Genomic DNA, 13,773 nt, shown 5'->3' with positions numbered 1-13,773 from the left:
TCAAAAGATAGGAATACAAGGGAACTTCCTTAAAATGATAGAGGGAATATATGAAAAACCCACAGCTAATATCATCCTCAATGGGGAAAAATTGAAAACTTTCCCCCTAAGATCAGGAACAAGACAAGGATGTCCACTATCACCACTATTATTCAACATTGTGTTGGAGGTTCTAGCCAGAGCAATTAGACAAGAAAAAGAAATACAAGGCATCAAAATTGGAAAGGAAGAAGTAAAACTATCACTGTTTGCAGACGATATGATACTATACGTCGAAAACCCGGAAAAATCCACAACAAAACTACTAGAGCTAATAAATGAGTACAGCAAAGTAGCAGGTTACAAGATCAACGTTCAAAAATCTGTAGCATTTCTATACACTAGTAATGAACAAGCTGAGGGGGAAATCAAGAAACGAATCCCATTTACAATTGCAACTAAAAGAATAAAATACCTAGGAATAAATTTAACTAAAGAGACAAAAAACCTATATAAAGAAAACTACAAAAAACTGCTAAAAGAAATCACAGAAGACCTAAATAGATGGAAGGGCATACCGTGTTCATGGATTGGAAGACTAAATATAGTTAAGATGTCAATCCTACCTAAATTGATTTACAGATTCAATGCAATACCAATCAAAATCCCAACAACTTATTTTTCAGAAATAGAAAAACCAATAAGCAAATTTATCTGGAAGGGCAGGGTGCCCCGAATTGCTAAAAACATCTTGAGGAAAAAAAACGAAGCTGGAGGTCTCGCGCTGCCTGACTTTAAGGCATATTATGAAGCCACAGTGGTCAAAACAGCATGGTATTGGCATAAAGATAGATATATCGACCAATGGAATCGAATAGAGTGCTCAGATATAGACCCTCTCATCTATGGACATTTGATCTTTGATAAGGCAGTCAAGCCAACTCACCTGGGACAGAGCAGTCTCTTCAATAAATGGTGCCTAGAGAACTGGATATCCATATGCAAAAGAATGAAAGAAGACCCATCTCTCACACCCTATACAAAAGTTAACTCAAAATGGATCAAAGATCTAAACATTAGGTCTAAGACCATAAAACAGTTAGAGGAAAATGTTGGGAGATATCTTATGGATCTTACAACTGGAGGCGGTTTTATGGACCTTAAACCTAAAGCAAGAGCACTGAAGAAGGAAATAAATAAATGGGAACTCCTCAAAATTAAACACTTTTGTGCATCAAAGAACTTCATCAAGAAAGTAGAAAGACAGCCTTCACAATGGGAGACAATATTTGGAAATGATATATCAGACAAAGGTCTAGTATCCAGAATTTATAAAGAGATTGTTCATCTCAACAACAAAAAGACAGCCAACCCAATTACAAAATGGGAAAAAGACTTGAACAGACACCTCTCAGAAGAGGAAATACGGATGGCCAAGAGGCACATGAAGAGATGCTCAATGTCCCTGGCCATTAGAGAAATGCAAATCAAAACCACAATGAGATATCATCTCACACCCACCGGAATGGCCATTATCAACAAAACAGAAAATGACAAGTGCTGGAGAGGATGCGGAGAAAGAGGCACACTTATCCACTGTTGGTGGGAATGTCAAAGGGTGCAACCACTGTGGAAGGCAGTTTGGCGGTTCCTCAAAAAGCTGAATATAGAATTGCCATACGACCCAGCAATACCATTGCTAGGTATCTACTCAAAGGACTTAAGGGCAAAGACACAAACGGACATTTGCACACCAATGTTTATAGCAGCATTATTTACAATTGCAAAGAGATGGAAACAGCCAAAATCTCCATCAACAGAAGAGTGGCTAAACAAACTGTGGTATATACATACGATGGAATATTATGCAGCTTTAAGACAAGATAAACTTATGAACCATGTAATAACATGGATGGACCTAGAGAATATTATGCTGAGTGAATCCAGCCAAAAACTAAAGGACAAATACTGTATGGTCCCACTGATGTAAACGGACATTCGAGAATAAACTTGAAATATGTCATTGGTAACAGAGTTCAGCAGGAGTTAGAAACAGGGTAAGACAATGGGTAATTGAAGCTGAAGGGATACAGACTGTGCAACAGGACTAGATACAAAAACTCAAAAATGGACAGCACAATAATACCTAATTGTAAAGTAATCATGTTAAAACACTGAATGAAGCTGCATCTGAGCTATAGGTTTTTGTTTTGTTTTGTTTTGTTTTGTTTTGATTTTACTATTATTACTTTTATTTTTTTCTCTATATTAACATTCTATATCTTTTTCGGTTATGTTGCTAGTTCTTCTAAACCAATGCAAATGTACTAAGAAATGATGATCATGCATCTATGTGATGATGTTAAGAATTAATGATTGCATGTGTAGAATGGTATGATCTCTAAATGTTGGGTTAATTTCTTTTTTTCCGTTAATTAAAAAAAAAAAAAAAAAAGAGAAGGGATAATTGGAGATGAAGGGATACAGACTGTACAACGGGACTGGATATAAAAACTCAGAAATGGACAGCACAATACTACCCAATTGTAATGCAATTATGTTAAAACACTGAATGAAGCTGCATGTGAGGTATAGGTTTTTTGTTTTTGTTTTTTTTGTTTTTTTTCTTTCTATTATTGTTTTAATTCTTATTCTGTTGTCTTTTTATTTCTTTTTCTAAATCGATGCAAATGTACTAAGAAATGATGAATATGCAACTATGTGATGTTATTAAGAATTACTGATTGTACATGTAGATTGGAATGATTTCTAATTGTTTTGTTAATTCTTTTTTTAATTAATAAAAAAAAATGTGAAAAAAAAAATAAAAAATAAAAAATAAAAAAAAAAAAAAAGAATTAATGATTGCATGTGTAGAATGGTATGATCTCTAAATGTTGGGTTAATTTCTTTTTTTCCGTTAATTAAAAAAAAAAAAAAAAGAGAAGGGATAATTGGAGATGAAGGGATACAGACTGTACAACGGGACTGGATATAAAAACTCAGAAATGGACAGCACAATACTACCCAATTGTAATGCAATTATGTTAAAACACTGAATGAAGCTGCATGTGAGGTATAGGTTTTTTGTTTTTGTTTTTTTTGTTTTTTTTCTTTCTATTATTGTTTTAATTCTTATTCTGTTGTCTTTTTATTTCTTTTTCTAAATCGATGCAAATGTACTAAGAAATGATGAATATGCAACTATGTGATGTTATTAAGAATTACTGATTGTACATGTAGATTGGAATGATTTCTAATTGTTTTGTTAATTCTTTTTTTAATTAATAAAAAAAATGTGAAAAAAAAAAAAAAAGAATTAATGATTGCATGTGTAGAATGGTATGATCTCTAAATGTTGGGTTAATTTCTTTTTTTCCGTTAATTAAAAAAAAAAAAAAAAAAGAGAAGGGATAATTGGAGATGAAGGGATACAGACTGTACAACGGGACTGGATATAAAAACTCAGAAATGGACAGCACAATACTACCCAATTGTAATGCAATTATGTTAAAACACTGAATGAAGCTGCATGTGAGGTATAGGTTTTTTGTTTTTGTTTTTTTTGTTTTTTTTTCTTTCTATTATTGTTTTAATTCTTATTCTGTTGTCTTTTTATTTCTTTTTCTAAATTGATGCAAATGTACTAAGAAATGATGAATATGCAACTATGTGATGTTATTAAGAATTACTGATTGTACATGTAGATTGGAATGATTTCTAATTGTTTTGTTAATTCTTTTTTTAATTAATAAAAAAAAATTATTTAAAAAAAAAATTATAAAAAAAAAAAAAAGAACAAAGGACACAGAAATGAGTTTGGTGAATGACCACAGTTAGAAAGAAAGGAAAGAGAGAAGAAAAAGAGAACTGTGACCCAGCCTGGGTCCTCAAAGAACTTTGGTGAAGAGCAGGTCCAGGAAAGACGGCATCAGCCATGCCCAATGCACAGAAGCCAATGGTCAGTGGTCACTGCTGATTTGAAGATCAGTTCCAGGAGTGTTGTAGCAGCTGAAGGGGAAGGAGGAGGTGCAGATGGAACATGAGTAGAGACAAAAGGTCAAGCAGGAGAGGCAGATGAAGGGGCAAGGGAAAATGTTCTTCAAAATGACAGACATTTATGTGTGTTTAAAGACAGAATGATCAGATCTCAAAATCTTTATTTCTGGGGAATTTCCTCTTTTGTTTACTCTTTTATATTGAGAATAAAACAATACAAGGAAAAGTGCATTTGCATTTGTTCACTGAATATAGCACATATTTATGAACTGTTACCCTCATTAATTTACTTCATTTGAATTATTAGGATGCAAATGAACACTGAGTGATTAAATGCACTGAGTTTTTAATGATTATATAAAGCCAATGCAAGAGTTATGATTTCTTATCACACCAAATAGTTTTTGTTGTAATGATTCATTTTTTTGTAATGATTTATTTTATTCTGAATTGTATTATTTATGTGTTTAGAAGATAAAGAAGCTCTCACATTTTTGCCATGTAAGTAAGCAGCATGAATGGTAGACTTTAAACAGGAAAGATTAAAAATGAAAACTCTGTTATTTTTGAACGTGTATTTCACGGCATATGAACAAGATGTGTTCAGCTGTTCATTTTATAAAGAGAGGAAAATGCATTTAAAATTAAACTGGTACCATTCAGAGACTCCAATTCGTGCAGTCATGAGAGAAATAAAAATGCTACATATCAGTGGGTAGAGAACGAAGTTACATTTTAGAGAAAATCCGGTGATTAAAGGTCTCTAAATAGAACATATGATTTTATAGAAAAAAGACAGTTGAAAGTCAGGAATCCAAAATTTAGTTTTTTGTATGATTCATTGCGAATCAGAAAACTTTGGAGCTTGAACCCAGGGGATAAGTGGAAAAAATCTGATTCTGTGAAAGATCTGTGGGTCTAGCCTCTGTTAAGCATCGATGGAAGTGTCATTGCTTTTTACTTTGTTCTGAAAGTAAAGAACTTTACTTTCTTTACTCTATTCTACAACAGACCTTAATTCAAGGTGTAGTCAATTGAATCCCAATATATTAATTATTTTAATGGCCTTCATAAAAGGAAAAGATCCTCCATTTATTGAATAGGGGCTTTGGCTTATTTTTCTTGTAGTAGTGATGAATTTCCACTCATCGGCCTGTACTCTTTGCTAATGATTCCGTGAGTTCAAAGTCACCTCTGAGAGGTTTGCTAGATTCACCAGGTAATGGAACACAGCATAGCCAGCCAACTCACAGGTGGATGAAATCTGTCAGTCTTGGCTGTGCTAACACAGTGTTGCCATACGAGACCACCCTGGTGAGATTGTCCCCTAGAAATGCTGCACCTTGAAATTTGGGGTTGGTCTCTGTTTGTCGGGCACTTTCTGCTCTGTTGTTGGGTGGTGTTTTAAACCGTCTCCTATCTTGCGGTTGGATGGTGCCATGTTTTCCTTCCCTAAGCCTGCACTATCCCATCCTTGTTAAAAACCTGCTTCCTAGAAAGAAGCTGGCATTATTTAAAACACACGTAGTAAATCTCCTGAGGTTTTCTAATGCTAAATTTTATCTCCAGTTGGACTGTCTTTCTCCTTGCAGTTATCAAATGGTAATTGCCAATCAGATTGAAAATAAAGAACAAAGATATTTAAGAATTTCCTCCCATGCATTTCACCACAATGAGCAGCGAAGATAGGAGAGTGAGAGAAAAGCATTTTTCTTTTCTTTTTTGCATTTATTCCTTTTTTCGGTTTTACAGAGAAAACCCCCAATGGCAGTAGATGATCTTTTCGAAGACATGAAAGATGGTGTTAAGCTGCTCGCCCTCCTGGAGGTCCTGTCTGGGCAGAAACTGGTGAGGTTGTTTTCTGTGACTACACTGGTCAGATTATTCCTGTGTGGAATTTGGGGTTTGTGAGGTTGAGGATTTAGGAGAGCTGTCCATTTAAGAGAAAGTTCTGCTCCTTGGTAGTTGGTAACACAAAGGAAACATCACACGTCTGGGAGCCAGGAGCTCACTTTCTTTCTCATTCCTGCACATGTTTTGTGGATTTCAAGCATATGTCTGGTAGTGGCAGCCTTATGAGGAAGAGCAGAAAGCTCCATCAGGAACCAACAAGGCCAACTACAGCATTTTTACAGGGTACCCAGGAAGATTAGTTGCAAATTAATCTGCTTCACTTGGCGCTGTTTGCTTTCCGTTTGAGCAGGCTCTCTGGTCCATATATTGTGCATTTATAGTTTGTTGAAAATTGAGCCTGAAATCAGGGTGGCATTTCTGATGATCTTGCTGACACCCACCACCATCAATCATTCGTAACAGGGAAATAGCACACTCAGAGTCGTTTGCTCTTATGTGCAGCAGAATCAGCAGAGTGAAAAAAGCAGCCTTGACGGTGAGCTATAGAATTCATTTTCTTACATTACTTGAATAATAAAATATGTATTTTTTGCTTATTTGTGTTTCTTCATTTTAGAGCAGTAGAGTAGCAAGTAGTTTGTAAATCTGAATTATTTATAAATGATATTTACCGTAACTGAAAAAAAGAGCTCAGCAAATAATCTTGAGAATAATGTGTAAGATGAGAGACACAAGATCCTCAAAATAACGTTTTAAAAAGGCTTGTTTGATGGAACATACAAATTGATAATAATTTTGTGTAGCTCTGTCTAATTTGGTGCATATCGTAGTTTTTGGTGCGTCATGTTCCATCTCAGCTCACCTCTGATTCCAGTTGCAGGGTGGTGGATATTTCCCTACATTTTGACAACATCTCACTTCAAGCACTGGGAGCAGGTCTCTGGGGTTCTGCCTCAGGGCTTTTCCCAAAGCCACAAGTCCACAAGGCAGTCCTGGAGTGTGGGAGATCTCAAGGTCCCAAAGAACCTCAACGAATGGAAACGAGAATCCCTGAATGGTTGCCCCAGCCATTCATTTTTAAAAGAGGCACATCCAAGGCATATTTTACAAATGCCCCCAAAGAGTTCCTCACTGGGTCCCAGGTGGGATTGAGCTCCAGTGATCCACAGTGGTAACCAGCTCTGTAACACTCTCTCTATTGGCCTGTCCCCTTCTCTGACTCACCCTGCATCCTTGTTTCTGTAACCTGGGACCACATCCTCCAATAAACTATGTACACCGAAGTCCTTGTTTCAGGTTCTGCTTTTGTGGAACTCTAACAAAGACCTATGTGACCAGCCAATTTGGAGATTACAGTCATATACTTGAGCTGAATAATCTGTATCAACATCAGGATGCCAGAGTCAATTGAATGAAATATGTGTATATATATATATATATATATATAAAACTATTATAATATAAACACATATTTATATATACATATATATATTTATAAAATACTTGCTTGCCTGATATAACTGCCCATCTTTGTATATCCTCCTGAATTACATTATTCACTCAGAGGATACGGAGTCTTCATTACAATTTCAATGGATAGTCAAGAAGTACCTCTCTCATTCCAAGTATCAAAACAATTCTGCCATTCTACTTGGCCAATAGTATATAGAAATCTTGATGGAAATTTAATTGTGAAGCTAAGTAATTCTAGAAAAAAAGTATATATATGTCTGACCTAAGAAATCCATCTCTTGAAGTACTCTTCTTCTTCAGGCATAGTCAGATATATAGGCTCTTAAAGCTAGAAGGATTTTAGAAAGAATCTCAGGGTCCTCATTTAACAGTGGGGCACTGAGACATAGAGGGGCAGTTTCCAATTTAACCACTGTTGTTTATTTATTTATATTGAGCCCCTCAAGATTCTGTATTACACAGTTATGCGGAAATGACAAGTAAACCTCGGCAGTGGTTATTTTAACTTCAAACATGTGCGTACTATGGTTCAGAACCTTAGAAAGATGAAACACATTATTTTAAGCAAGGAATGAGCATCCCCAGGCATCTCATTATAGCATTTTGAAGGGAGAATGTGGGCAAGAGCATTTCCCTCTGGAGCTTCAACATGGTTCAGGAATTCTATAATCATCTGATGAGTAGGACATTGTACTTACTGTCACGTTTCTTAGCCCAGGACTCTGACTCTGACCACAATCCTCTGGGAAATGTGGCCTAAAGGCTTAGTTATCCCCTTTACTGCCAGTGGTTCAGGGTAAAGGTGGAATCGCATAATCTCAGTCCCCTCTAGCAATCTACTGACTCTCCAGTCTATGATTTTACTCCCAGGCTTAGAGAGTAACTTTAATAAATATTATTCTTGGATTTCTCTACATCCCTTGATTATTATTTGTAAACATTTACTCTTTAAGTGGGTCAGTGATTATATATCTTTAGTCACACATAAACATAGGAACGCTAAATTTAATTTTGCACTTCAGGATTTTTTTGATAATGCGAGGAACTGACATTGAAAAATTAGAAATAATGGAAGCAATATGAATGGAGATTAAGGACTATAGAGAAACTTATTACTTACCTATTCTACTAGTCTTCTGTAAAGCATTTTTTAAGACCCTATAGCACTTTGCATTTAAGAGAGGCCTACCTGTTTACTTAAAAGTGAACCGTGGATATTTTAGTGCTTAGGAAATCTGGAGCCTCAAAGGCCCCTAAACGTGACCTCAAAGTCCCCAGGTGACTTTGTTAGTCATCACTCATATGTTATAGAATTTATAGACAGTATTGTCTACTGACTCCTGATTGGACTAATATTTCTGAAGTCCCTATTGTGCCCTCAAAGGAAACAAGGATAAATGGCACGTGGTCTGTACCCTCAAAGAGCTTGCAGCCTTGTGGGGAAGGTTAAATTGTGTAAAAATAGATGCAAATATGTAATGGGACAACACAATAGAAGTTTTATATCTTGTTCACTTAGCCAGGATACCTCTGAAGAAGAAAAACAGAGGGAAGGTATGTTCCCTATAAGATATCAGGTCTTAAAGTGAAACTGTATCATGTAAGCAGGGTGGTGTTGGTATAGGAATGGACATAGTGACAGATGCAGTAGAGTCCAAGGGTAGACCAAGGCACAAATGGAATTTCATACATCAGAGATGGATGTCAGATTGGGGTGGGTAGAAAGGAGAAACATTTCTATTATCCTAATAGAAAATGGTTAAATTGGAACCGCCTCTCTTGCTATATACAAAAATCAAATACACATAGACTAGGGATTAATGGCAAAATAAATTTTAAACTCTTATTTAAAGATATAGATGAATAACTATTAAACCTTAGGATAGGGGGTCATTCAATAAGGCACAAATATTGACTATATAAGAAAAGATTGGTATATTTGACTGTCTTGAAATTAAGAATATTTTAAATCAAAAGACATTTCAAGAAAGTGATTAAAGAAGCTACACATTGGTTGAAGATACTTACAGTTCATTTGGTAAAAGTTTTGAGAGAGGCTTATGTAAAGAACATATACAGGACATCTACCAAGCAGTGTGCGTTACAAACAACCCAACAGAAAAATGGGGCAAGCAACATGAACAGGATAACGGGAATTTCACAGAAGAAACACACTGATGGACAGATGCAGAGATGTTCAGATAATTGTTGATTAGGGAAATGCAAATGAAGAGCACAATGAAAGAACAATTTACAGACATTCAATTTAATTTTTTAAAAGAAATGTATCAATGCCAAGTGTTGGGCAGGGTATGAATCTACAGGGTTATTTTTGCATTATTGATGAGAGTGAAAAGTAGTGCAAATTTTTGGAAAAGTTGGGCATTACATTAGAAGTTCAAAAGTCACATTTCCTCTGACCCAGCAATTACATTTTTAGGTATATTGCAAGAGAGAGTCTTTATACCTGACAAAAATTTAGATGCATACAAGTAAACATATCAGCACAGATCACAAAAACAAAAACCTTGAAATAACTCAGATTCTCATCAGAATAAGAATAGATGCATGGCAAATTATATAGTTGTCAAAATGAAATGCTGTGGCAGGATACAGAATGGACAGATGTTAGCAATATAAAATTACATCAAAAAGTAAGTCTGAAAAGATCAAGAATGATACCTTTCACATAAAATTAAAATAAACATCACTTTTAGGAATGTATATAAATGAAATAAAACCATTTAAAAGTACAGCATTGGATTGGATTTCAGGTGTTGAGAGGTAGGAAGATGGAATGGTGATAGTTATGAGGGCTACAGCTTGTGAACGTAAGTTTGACAGTGTAGTTGTGATTTAGTTGGTAGCTTCATGGATGCCTTTTACATCACAGGGAATAATTATTAAATTACTCCCTTAAAGTGGCTATACATGGACCAATGATGAGAATGTGTCATGCACATTAGTGGTCTTAGTAAAGAATAAATTAAAAATTAAAAGTGGAATAATATCTTCCATTTAAAATAGTTGTTTAAACGATTACCTGATGCACTATTAATTGGAAATTAGAAGATACTTGGTTTTGAGCTTTAATGAGAGATTATTTGGATTTATAGGGTCACAGGAAAGAGACCAGTTGCTATGTAACCTTGAAGAAGTTACTTAACCTCAGTTATTTTCTCAGTTCCTACAAACGTAAAGGGAGCTAATAATATCCAGTTCATTAAAATTATTTGAAGTTTTAACATTAACAGCATGGCACATAGAAAGTGCACAGTAAATTATTAGTAGCAGCCACAAGGTAACTGAGAGAATGCATGTTCCAGAACATAAAATTTTGTGAATGACATTTCACAAAATGTTATTCCAGTTTCATCCTCATGATCCTATTTCTTAGCCTTGGCACATAAGCGTCATGTCTTTTGGCCATTTAGACTGAGAAATGCTGTTATCGCTATCCTTGCATGTTGATATGTCTAAAAAAAAGAAAAAAGGATGAATGACCAAGAGTACTTTTCATGTAACTATTTCTTAACTTAAAGGGGTGACAATCTCAATAGTCAACATATGAGTTTTGAGAATTTTGGCTCTTAACCAAATCTCTTAACATTAATAGATAAGCTGAGAATGGATGAGTAAGCACATCTGCAGAATAATGCAGGGATAACAATGCTTCATGTTTTTGCTAACCTTTATTAGAAAATGAGTGATATTGGTTGTTTTTCTGGAATATTCTTCAGGTATATTCCATTGAAATAGATTTTATCTTTTAAACTTGTGCATTTTGATTTATACCTTTTTTCCGTCTTTCAGCCCTGTGAACAAGGACGCCGTATGAGGCGCATCCATGCTGTGGCTAATATTGGCACAGCACTAAAGTTCCTTGAAGGAAGGAAGGTAAGAGAGAAATGAAAACAAAACACTTAAAAAAGAAGACATTGCCACACTCATGTTTTATATATTGACTATGGGAAGAAAATAACTGCATATAATCTGTACGATGTAGACATACAAAATTATTGTGAAATAATTTTAGATTTACAAAAGAAGTTGTGAAACAGTACAGAGAGCTCGTGTATAGACTTCACACAGCATCTCCCAATGCTACAAGCGTATGAAATCATAGTTCAATTATCAAAATCAGAAATTTATGATATGGTGCTATTAACTAAAGTACAGACATTGGTTGAGTTTCATCAGTTTTCCCCTAATGTCTTTTTTCTGTTCCAGATCCGATTCAAGATTACACATTGCATTTTTCCTCTTTGATAGTTCCTCGTTTTTACCTTGTGTTTTGCAACCTTGACACTTTTGATAAGTGCTCGTCAGTTATTTTGCAGAATGTCTCTCAGCTTTAGTGTATGTGATGTTTCCTTGTTATTAGATTGAGATTATACATTTGACAAGAATTCCAAGACAGTGATGTGATGTGGTTTTCTCGGTGCGTGTCCTATTAGTGGTTATAGGATGTTCTCATTACTGCTGCTGTTTGCCTTGGTCGCTTGGTTTAGGTGGTGTCTTCCATGTTTCCCCATGGTAAAGTTTACAGTTTTTCCTTTTATGATTAATAAATATCTCAGGGGAGATACTTGACATTGCTAATTTTCTGCTTCTCTTCAAACTGATTTTAGCATAGACTAGTGGATTTTGTCTTTAGCAATTATTACTACTGCCTAATAGTGACTTTTAACTTTTTCTCATTCCTTCTACAATTATTAACTGGAATTCTTCTGTGAGGAAGTGACGTCCCTTCTTCTTTCTTTGTATATTTATTAAATTGTTTATTTATATTAGTATGGGCTCATGATATTTATTTTATACCATAGTTATAATCCAGTACTATTATTGCTAGTGTTTTCTACCTCAAATTATTTCAACTTTGGCCATTTAGAGCTTGTTGAAGTTGGATCCTGTGTCCTTTTGACTTGACCTTACCCTTTTCAAGCATTTCCTTATTTTCGAGAATAACAGATATGCCAGGCATATTTTGTATTTTCCTTGCCTGAGGCCTAGAATCAATGACTTCTCCAAGGAGCCTTCATTCCTTTTATTGGAGAATGGTATGTGGAAACCAAGATTTGGGCACTGGTATGCTCATTGCTAATGAGGTGTCATTGTTTCTAGGCTCTTTCAGTAGCCAGAGCAAGGAAATATGTATGTATACTAGCCTATTTATACACACTTATCTATGTTTATTTCTCTGTTTCTTTCTCTTTCTCCATATACATATATACATGATATTACTTCAATCTGATACCTTTGATTCCAATCCAACACCACAGGGTTCGTTCTAGCTCTAGTCTAGTAAATCATCCTTACTCATGATTTCTTTCTCTGACACTGAAAAACCTGGCTCTCATTTATCTATAATACAGTCACTTATTTGTTCAACCCTAGTATACACATAAAGTAGTTTTGGAGTAACTCATCTATACGTCTGAAAAACAGATTACTCACTAGAGTACAGTATTCTGCAGTTCTCTTGCATTGCAGCATCCGGTCCAAAGACTGCTTTTCAAATTTACTTGGGTTAGGTCATTTCTTTCCCAAATCCTTCATGTGATTATGTTATTCATTTGTATTAATTAGTTTTATTTGTTACTGTTTGGATTCCATTTTGGGTTGCTCCCACATGGTGGTTGACTTATTATTTATGTTAGGGTATATGAAACCTTCCTGTGGTTCTAAGAGTAAAAGCTATACTAAGAAAAGTATCACTCAGTATTCACCCCTCCTACTATCTTCTTTCCCCCTCCTTTTGTACCCTTCCCCACTTATAGGTAACTAACCCATTTAGTTTCTGATTTATCTGTATTTCTTTTGCACAGATGAACAGATAGATGTATTTTTTCATATGTCTCCTTTCTTACATGAAGTGTAGCACACTATAGATACTCTTTTGTACTTTGTTTTTTCATTTAATAGTTTATCCTAGAAATCACTCCAAAACAATCCATAGAAATCTTCTTCATTATTTTTTTTTACAGCTACATACTATTCCATTGGCTGGATGCACTGTAATTTTTCAACCCACTCTTTCTGAATGGGCATTTGGGTTGTTTCCAATATTTGCAAACACAAACTACACTGCAATTGATATCCTTTTATTATATTAGAATGTGTTTCCATTTGCTAAAGCTGCCAGAATGCAATATACCAGAAATGGATTGACTTTTACAAAGGGGATTTATTAAGTTGCAAGTTTACAGTTCTAAGACCATAAAAATATCTGAATTAAGGCATTCAGACAAAGATATCTTGACTCTGAAGAAAAGCTGATGGTGTCCGGGGTTTCTCTCTCACATGGGAAGGTATATGGTGATGTCTGCTGTCCCTCTTTCTTGTCTTCTCATTTCAAATGGCTCTCTCAGCTCCTCTGGGTCTTTCTGGCTTCCCCTGGGCCATTCTCCTTCTGCATCTTCAAATGTCTGTGTCTGTGCATCTGCTCTCTGTATCAGTTCTGAGCCC

At 35.2% G+C, this 13,773-nt stretch overlaps 1 protein-coding gene across 14 annotated transcripts in view; it reads left to right on the top strand.

Moving 5' to 3' along the window:
• SYNE1 (spectrin repeat containing nuclear envelope protein 1) overlaps positions 1 to 13,773 on the top strand; it is a 536,476-nt gene that overhangs the window by 123,977 nt on the left and 398,726 nt on the right. For all 14 annotated transcript variants that reach the window (XM_077149294.1, XM_077149293.1, XM_077149295.1 and 11 more), the window contains exons 4-5: positions 5,731 to 5,826; positions 11,119 to 11,202. In XM_077149294.1, the coding sequence (XP_077005409.1) occupies positions 5,731 to 5,826; positions 11,119 to 11,202 (180 nt within the window). The remainder of the gene's footprint in view (positions 1 to 5,730; positions 5,827 to 11,118; positions 11,203 to 13,773) is intronic.

The sequence above is a fragment of the Tamandua tetradactyla genome, chromosome 2 (assembly GCF_023851605.1).
Source record: "Tamandua tetradactyla isolate mTamTet1 chromosome 2, mTamTet1.pri, whole genome shotgun sequence".
NCBI classification, from domain to species: Eukaryota; Metazoa; Chordata; class Mammalia; order Pilosa; family Myrmecophagidae; genus Tamandua; species Tamandua tetradactyla.
This window is presented reverse-complemented; position numbering and strand designations above follow the sequence as displayed.